Source organism: Sminthopsis crassicaudata, chromosome 4 (genome assembly GCF_048593235.1).
Source record: "Sminthopsis crassicaudata isolate SCR6 chromosome 4, ASM4859323v1, whole genome shotgun sequence".
In the NCBI taxonomy this organism is placed as follows: Eukaryota; Metazoa; Chordata; class Mammalia; order Dasyuromorphia; family Dasyuridae; genus Sminthopsis; species Sminthopsis crassicaudata.
In genome coordinates this window covers 69,762,427-69,771,841 of record NC_133620.1, presented here as the reverse complement: position 1 = coordinate 69,771,841, position 9,415 = coordinate 69,762,427, and the positions used below count along the sequence as shown (strand labels likewise).

General features: G+C 45.8%; 1 protein-coding gene across 1 annotated transcript; it reads right to left on the bottom strand.

The window, feature by feature from the left end:
• Window positions 1-3,764: 3,764 nt before the first annotated feature.
• Window positions 3,765-6,352, bottom strand: IER5 (immediate early response 5). Its single transcript, XM_074308521.1, has one exon. It carries the CDS (start codon window positions 5,524-5,526, stop codon window positions 4,621-4,623), a length of 906 nt encoding a protein of 301 aa, XP_074164622.1. The 5' UTR covers window positions 5,527-6,352; the 3' UTR covers window positions 3,765-4,620.
• Window positions 6,353-9,415: the final 3,063 nt, after the last annotated feature.

The window sequence follows — 9,415 nt, the reverse complement described above, 5'->3', positions numbered from 1 at the left end:
CCTCCTCCCATACCTTCCCCTTCCAGAGGTATGTAATGATAGGCCAGGACCCTTTGACCAAAAGTCCCAAGATCAGCCCAATAACCCCAGAACACCGGCTATTTCCAGCCAGTCCCTACAGTTCCAGCATCCAGAACAGCAACCCTTGTGAATCACATTTAGAGCTCTTCCCTCTCTGAAGCCACCAGTTTGGACTCAAAAAAGAAATTTCTCACCACCAAAGTCCTTGGTACCATCAAGTGGTCAACATCAGAACAGATAGGATTTTATCAATGGGACCAACATTAAATAAATTATTTTACCACTACATCCTAAGAATCCCTTTGCATCTGACTTGCCCCCCAAAATTTCCTGTGTATTCTCTTTCATTAGAATGAGCTCTGAGGGACTATCTTACTTTTTCTATTTGTGTCCCCAGCAATAAGCACAGTGCACATAGTAAGGGCTTAATATGTCTTATCATTCATATATTCATTCCTGCCAGTTTCACCATTCTGGACCCCAGTTCCCCATTTGTAAAATGAGGACTTGAATCAGATGACCTCATCTGGCAAACTTGAAAATTGTATGTCATCCCCTAACTCGAATGTAAGTTCCAAGAGGGTAAAGACTTGTGTATCTCCTCTTGCCTTAGCACAGTACTCAGCTGATAATAATGCCTTAACTCTCATTAAACTGAGAAAGTCAACATTTTCTAAGAGGGCAAAGTGTAATGTAAAAAAATGGCTTCTTCAGAGCTATAATTAATTCTGATGAGAGGCCAGACAAGTCTCCCAGCAAATTCAGGAAGAATTGGCTAAGTTGTAGATTGCTTTCTAGTCACAAAACTTAATTGTAGAGTATCCTAGCTACCCTTTATCATGGGAGATCAATAGTATTATTTGAGAAATATTCTATGCCATAGCATAACCATGTAGTCTTAATTTGCTCTTATCTTCTGAAAGTGAACACACAAGATCTTTGCACTTGTTATGTTCTTATTTCTGCTTATTACTCATCTGTGCAGAGTGTCGTTTGATATAATCTGGAAAGCAACCAGGTTGGCAAAAAGAGAAGTAAATAGCAGCCAAAAATATGTTCAAAGGACTGATTACTTCCAAGTGTCATTAGTAACAACTCACTTTTACAGCATTTAAGGGTTATTGGGTTTTTTTTTGTTTGTTTAAAGTGTTTTCCTTGAAACAATTCTGTTGGGTCATTTTTTGATAAACAGACCTGAAAGTCCATTGAAGCAGGGAACCATTCTAACTAACCATGCTCACCTGCACTAGATTCTCTGCAGTGTTCCAGGATGTTGCCTACTCATTGAGATGTTAACTGAGACTTGTCCAGGAACACAACCAGGACAGACATCACTTGTCAGAGGCAGCCCAGGCCAGTTCTCTAAGGCCTAGCTAGCTACCTCTCAAACTAAAGAAAGTAAGCAGTGATATCCTCAAATTGTATAGCTTTAGAAACATTTTGACCTGCCCAGAATCAGAAAGCTAGTGAATAGAAAAGCTGAGATTAAATTCAAAGCCTGGTTCTAGATTCTACAAAGTAGAATCATTTTTAAATACATCAAGACTTTCCCTCACATTCATTAATACTTGAAAAACACAACATTCTTTGGTTATTGCCAGAGATCTTATTTTTGAACAAAGAAGCCAACATACTCGGTAACCACTACACAAGTGGTATAAACTGGGACTAAATATTTAAAGATGTCAGTACACTTTCTAAATTCTCATGTTAATTGATAATTGAGGACACAAGGTTAAGAGTGGGAAGTTCAGTTGAACAATCAGCCCCTGGCTTATATATATTTGGGCCTAAAAATAGCAACTGTTAATTCCTTTCAAATATAAAAAGCACTTAAGATTAAGTGGCCTCAGTTCAACAGATTGACTTTCTCACAATTAAGAATGTTTATAAAATTGTCATCAGATGTTAAGCAACTATTTTGAAATTGTTAATAGTTTGAGGTGTAGTTTCTCAGGCCATGGTCAATTTTAGGAAAAAGTCATCTTAAAAAGATTTGATCCCATTAAAAAAAAAATTTGCTATGTGACAAAACAGATTCACATTTTAAAACTTTTATGCTAAAGATATATAATGGCATACGTAATATTCTGGGAAATCCGAGTTCCAATCATCACCTGAAGCTTGCTGGCTATCTGTATATTTCTTGGACCAGTCAGTCTCTCCTCAGCTTTTAGCTTCTCTATACCCTTATAGATCTAGAACTATGATGCATCATCAAATTATCACCTTGACTTTAAAGCATAAGTGTTTTGAAATGACTTTCATTTTCAATGTACTTTTTCTCCATTTACAACAGCCACCCTAAGTTAAAGCCTTCATCCTCTTTCACCTAGATTTTTTTTATAGCTTCCTAATTGGTCTTCTTGTATCCAGTTTCTCACTACTAAAATCTGTCCTAAACATAGCTGCCAAATTGATATTCCTAAAGTAGAAGCTTCATCATATCATTCCCCTAGTCATGAAGGTCCAATGGCTTCCCTCTGGAATCACTTGCAAGCTCTTCTGCTGGGCTTTTAAAGCTCTTCACAATCTGTCTCCATCCTAGCTTTTCTAGCTATAGTGCACACTAATCTCCAGACTAGAGTCCAACCAAACTGCCTCATTTGCTATTCCATTCATAACACTCCAGCTTCTGTGTCTTTTCTCAAATTATCTCTTCATATATAGAATACATTCCCCTCTTCACTTGGGAATCTAGTTTACTGGAAGACTCAAAAGCTTAGCTCCAACATCAAAGGAAGGCCATCCCAATATCCCCTGGCAAATTAATCTATACAATTTTGGGGGCTGGACATTTTTAGTCAATTAGAATAGGAACTTTTTGAGAGCAAAAATCCAAGAGAGGGAGATTTGTATTTATAACTCGAATACCTAGCATATAATAAGAGCTTGTTGAAAAATTGCATTCTTCATAGCTGGATTTTACTGTTCTAAACAAAAAGCTCACTTACATGAAGCAGTTAGTTCTAGTTTTAGTAAGGAGGCAATTGGTTTTGGTTGAAATTACTGGTTGGCCACGAAACCAAAAGACCAAAGTCACCAGCTGGCTTTAAAATCAGGAAGTCAGTTTACTAATAAGTAAACTTCCTACAACCTTCCTAACTTAGCTTCCATGGCCACCTCATCTGATCTGTGAATACCTTGATATTGATGCTTCTAACAACATACAAAACAGCAATAAAACTCAATTCCAAATTTTTTTCCCATCTTCCCATCTTAAGTGGATCATTTTACGAATCTTTTTTTACATTCCAAAGAGATTTCAATTGCCTCATTCAACTGAAAAGCTTCCAACACTGGCCCCACTAAACACAATTTTTTACAAGTTAGTTTAGACGTGGTAACAGATTGTTAACTAATTCTCAGGAACTCTATTATAATTTATTCTACTTCAAAGTTCTGGTAAAGACATTTTAGTGAAAGGGATAAAAAGATGCTAATGAGAAATCCTCCAGCCAAAACGGATGATATACCCCCTTCAGACAAGGTTATGGTAAACTTCCAAGAATAAAAGAAAATTAGTCCAACCCACACTGGTTGCTTCTCTTCTCTTCCACAGGAGCCTGTTTTAAATCTGTTTCGGGTCACAAATGTATTTTAGCTCCCGGAGAATGAGCAGTCATCAGTTACCACCGTGGTCTGTGGGAGGCTCATTAAGAACTAAGAGCTTTTCTCTTGCCCAGCCAGGTAGGACACCCTTCCCAATCCCAAGGAGGTGATTACAGAACAGGACACAGTGATGTTGCTTCAAAATATTTAATACGTGTTAGACACGTAAAGTTACATTTTATACAAAAAAAAAAAGTCAATACACGAAGAAAATACTGTACAAAAAACTCTACAAGTTCCCCCAGCCTTTATACAACAAAGACGGGAGTAATCGAATCTACTAAGCCATAAGGACTTTCCATTAGGGCATCTGTAAACTTTTTCATTAAACACTTTTTAAAAGCACTGTGTAATAATTCTGACCTAGAGCTGTTAAAAATATATATTTGTATATATATTTCCTCATAAACTCGGTATTTCTCAGCTTGATCTCTTCTAAGAAGCTCCTCAAGCGTTCTTCTGGGGTGGGATCACCGAGGGACAAGGGGTGGTGGTGGAACTGGTTAATGACACCCCCCTCCCCCAGAACCAGCTCTAAGGCCCGGTCGAGGCCCTCCGGGAAGTCCACGAGAAAGGTCCGGGGGCGACCTGGAGGAGTGTGCAGAAAGTCCCTTCCCCCCAGGGGCCAGGGGGCCTCCCCAGACGGGCTGCGCCGCTTCCTTCTCGACGCCGGCGGAGGAAAGTCCCGGCTCCACGCCCTCCCCCGTCTCGCGCCCCGACCAGAAACCCTGTGACAAAAAAGCCTTACTTCAACAATAAACTTACAAAAAACAGCTTTATAACACAAGACCCCCAAGTGTTGGCGGGGCCGGGCGAGGATGGCCGAGTCCCGCTCCGGCGGCTCCCGCACAGGTCCCGCTGGCCGGCCCGCGGCGAGGGGTGGGGGGTCGCCTCGGACCGGGGGCGGAGCCGCACCAAAGCAGGGCGGGGCAGGGCTGTGCCAGGCTCCGCCCCCCGTCCCCCCTCCCCCGCCCCGGCCCCGGGCGATCAGAAGGCCACGATGGCAGTGCTCCAGGGGTTGAGGTTTCTTAACACCGGCTTATCGCAGTACATGGGCCCCGGCTCCTCCGCTTCCGCCCCGCGCGGCGACTCCTCCTCCTCGCCGTCCTCGTCCTCCCGGACGCCCCCGGGGGTTTTACGCAAGAGTCCGGAGAAACTGGAACCGAAGATGGTGATGAGATTGGCCACGTTGCCGGTCTCCATCTCCTCCTCCTCTCCCGGCTGCTCCTCCGAGTCCCGGCGGGGTTTCTTCACCGGGGAGCCGCCCGAAGCCAGGCACCCCGCGGGGCCGCCCCCTGCCCCCGAGGCGCTTCTCTTGCGGGGACAGACGGGCGGCGGTGGCGCCCCGTCGTCCTGGCGCTGGCGGCAGCCGCAGTCAGCCCGAGGCGCGCCGTGGGGAGAGCAGCAGAGGCGACGGCAGCAGCAGTGCCGCGCCCGAGGCGGCCCCTCCGGGGCGCCTTCCCCCCCGCCGCCTCTCTCCGCCTCGGCCGCCTCCACGCGGCGCCTGGGGGCTTCAGAGACAGCCTCGGCTCTCAGCGGCTGAGCCCCCTCAGGCGGGCGCTTCCCGAGCGCCAGGGGCAAGGAGGACAGCTCGGAGGCGCCGGCGGGCTCCGGGTCCTGCTCCATGCTGCTGTCCCTTGGGATCGGCTCTCCCCAGCCCGAGGTGGCTTCCCCGGCGAGCTGCTGCTGCTGCGGCGACGGGGGCTGCGGGGGTCCCCCGGCCCCGGGTCCGCCCAGACAAGGGTCGCTCAGGTAGACCTGGCGGGCGCTGCGCAGCACCAAGGACACCAGCAGGTTCTTGTGAAGTTTGATGCCGCCGCGCTGAACCCTCGAGTTGTAGATCTTGCCCAGGGAGATGCTGACGATACGGTGAGCCTCCAGCTTGAACTCCATCGTCCCTCGTTCCGGCGCCTCCGCAGCTCTAAGGCGTCTGACTCACGGGGGCTTCCCTCTCGTCCCGTCAACGGTGAGGGTGTGGGGCCGGAGGCGGGGACGCGTCGGCTCCTCCCTCAGCCCAAACCGACTGAACAAACAACCGGGACTACGGCGACGCGAGCTCTGACCCCCTTTCTCACGGCCACGACAGACGACACAGCAGCTTAGCAACCAGTCCCGCCGCTAACTGAGCGGAGACGGGCGACCCGGCGGCTTTATATAGCCCTCTCGCGCCAGCCAATCAGGAGGGACTAGCGACCGTTCCGACCGGTTCGGGAAGAGCTCGCGCTCCCTCGTGCGCCGGGATAAACCAATCAAAGGCCGAGGACGGGAGACAGGGCAGATTCGAACGTTAGTCCCGCGGAGCCCTCTCTTAAAGGGGGAAACAGCGTGGAAGAGGAAGCGGCTCTCGGGAGGGGGAGGGGAGCGAGAAGGCAAAGTCCCCTAGGTGTCACCTCTCTGGGAGCTTGGGCGTTCTCGGAGGAGGCGGGGGAAAGCCGGCTCGACCCAGCCCTTTGTTTAGCTGTTTGTGTGCGCGAGATTTGTGTTCAGGTGTGTACTGGACACGGCGGGATTCCCGGAGCCAAAGCTGGCGCTCCTAACGGGGTTCCTCGGCCGCCGCCATCCGACCCCACTCTACTAAGCCCCCCCCCAGCAACGTGTAAGTGGCCTTCCCAGGGACTGCCGGGGAGGGGAAACGGGTGAAAAAGGCGCTGGAGACCGAGAAGGTTCTGGCCCTTCGGGAAGACACGATCCTCTCCGACTCAGTTTCCTCCTCAGGAAAAGAGGGAATGGCCTCCTGGGCCTCGGGTCCTCGACTGCTCCGGAGGAAGGGCTGGGATTCGCTTCCTGACTGTGCCCCTCCCCCGCACGTACCGGGGCGCACACCCTTTCCCTCTCACTCCACCCTCTTCCCCTCCCCTCTCACTCCACCCTCTTCCCCTCCCCCCTCTTCGGGCGATCTTTTTAAAGAGAAGGCTGGTCCGCGCGTGGGAACTCTTCCGCCACTTCCCTGTCAGGCTCGGCTCTTGGCCAGGGGCACACAACTAGTCCCTGCACTCGGGTGAGTCCCGCAAACGCATGCGGTGACCCGGGGGAAGGGAGGAATCCTTGTGTGGCTTGTCCGGCAAAATCCCCGTCAGCTTCTGGTGGCCTCGTGGCGCCCGCCGCCAGACGGAGAGTTCTGGGACCCGAGGTCCGCCTCAGCCTGAGCCGAGTGCCGCAGCCGCTGCTAGTAGTGAGCAGGCTCGTTTTCGCCGCGCGGGTCATCCCGGTCTGATGTGTCAGGAGACCAAAATACTCTGGGGTCATTTGTAAGTCCTAGAATTTTCTGAACAGCAAATCTCTTCCGGATTCTACCCCTGACTGACATCATTGCTTTATATACCGGAGAACCGTCCTCAAGATGCTCTCAGAGGGTCTCATTTGACCCGGACGGGACTGTAGGCAAATCGCTGAAACTCGATTTTACTTTTTTTTTTTTTTTTTAATAGAACTATTTAAATAGCTTCCATGCATGGAGGGGAAGTTCGGAAAAGTGTTTTGAACTGACATTTCAAACACGTGGTTTTAAGACACAGCCATGCCTTTACAAAGAAAAGCCAAAATGCAAATTTAGGAAACAATTACTGTTACATATTTTGCTTTTTATTCACAGTCTCTCTTTAAAAAGCAATCCCCATTCAAAATATAATTTACAGATTTCCTTACACAAAACACTTAAGGAACATACGGAGGTTTCGTACGATCTAGCACCTCAGGTAGTGCTAGGGATGGAATTCCAGCTCCTGGCCTCCATGCCTCCTTTCCAGTTTAGTGAAAACAAGACACATCTTCATTTGATTTTTTTTTTTTTTTTTTTTTTTTTTTTGCTTTTTTTAATCGATGTGAGTTGAACGTATCCTCAGTAAAGTCCGGGGATTGCATTAGATTGCCTTCTAGGGTAATCGTTACTGTTCTAAATCAGAGATCTCCATTAATAAAACAGTGATAAACACGCTCCTCACCAGGATTACTTCACTAGCGAGTCATTTAACTCACTTGTAACATCCGGTGATAAGAATCTATAACGTCCAGAACTGAACCTGGGGTAGTGCTTAACATCTGAATAGTCAGTAAACATTTAAGTTCCTAACTAGAAGTCGAGAATTAAACTAAACTCTGGGAACACAGAATTTGAAAAAGACAATCTTTCCTCTAGGAGTTTATAATCCTCTGGGGGCAGACCCGCGCAAAACTGAACTAGAGGGGAAAGGGGGGAGAAGGGAGTTTGTTAAAGAAATGCAAATTGAGTGCTGCTTGTTGAGAAATGAGAGAGCTGAAGTACAGGGGGACATGGATTTGAATCCTAACTCACAACTGGGTGACTTGTGGCCAGTCATTTGTTTCTTTGGATTTGTTTACTCGACTAAAAAAGGGCAGAAGGCTTGGGCTAGATGGTTTTAAAAGTCAGTTTCTAAATAACCATAAATAAATGTTTTTAGAATCTTTGAAGAAAAATGAATACTATTTTAAATAATTATTCCTTCCCTTTCTGAAGAAACCTTATAGACCCATTTTTTAAAAAAAAAAGGAATAATAAATAAGAAAATAAGAGTTTTTTGAGGAAAAAATAGCTTTAAAAGGAAATAAACTGAGATATTTGTTTTATCTCTTCTATATTCTCACCCCCAAACCCACCTTTTCTGAATCATTTTTTCCATTGCTACCCACATCTTTCCAAAATGTTAACCTCTTTTCCCTGCTAACTGCTCTACTGAAGGATTCCTTCCCTTCAAACAGTATTATAAAGCTGGGCTACCTCAAAATTTCTAAGAGGACCCCAAACTCCTTCCTCTTAAAATACTCATTCATTTTCTTTGGTCTCCATTTTTAAACTATAAACAGCTGTGTCTGAACTATTTCCTCCTTTGAATTACTTTGAAAACGTACCATAGATTGATTGCTTTTTTCAATCTGATACCTGCCCTTTCTTCATCTTCAAAGGTGTCCCTCAATAAAAGAACATTTTTGTAAAGTTAAAAATGAATATAGTATGATATTCCTGAAATAAGTTGGTCCAAGCGACAGAATGAGAGGCATGATACTAGATAAATAGAAAAAAACAAATATATAATCACTGAAGACTAAACAAATTCAACATGTGAATGCAATGGGGAAGCTAGGTGGCACAGTGGAGAGAGCACAGGGCCTCAAGTCAGGAAGACCTGAGTTCAAATGCAGCCTCAGATGCTTACTAGCTGTGGGACCCAGGGCAAGTCACCCCTATTTGCCTTAGTTCTTCATCTATAAAATGGAAACACACTGGAGAAGGAAATGGTATATAGAACACAATAGGACTGAACAACAACAAATAAATGACTTGCCCATTATCAAACAGCTAAGGGGGCTGAGGCAGGATTTAAACCTAGGCCAGTATCCATTATGCAGTACTGCCTCTCCTCCCTTCCCATGTTTTATGAAGTGTTCATATTTGTCATTCTTTATGGATCAATAATATTCCATTGCACTCACATGAAAGGCATTTAACTTCTCTAACATTAGGGTGACAATAATATCTGACTCACAGGATGTTTATGAGACTCAACTGATATGATGTAAGTAAAGTGCTCTGTAAACCTGAAAGAAACAAAAATATCAGCTGTTATTTTTGTATGAAATTATGCATAATATAGAAAAGTCAAAAGAACAACATATGTAATGTCTTCAACAATAAGAATAAAGGCAGCCTGAAAAGGCAACAAGACCTAGGTCAAATTCAAATGAAAATATTGGCATGATGTCACTCAGCCTCTCCTTAGAGTGAGTCCAATTCTCATAATTCATTTTCTTATTATTTATTAACCAA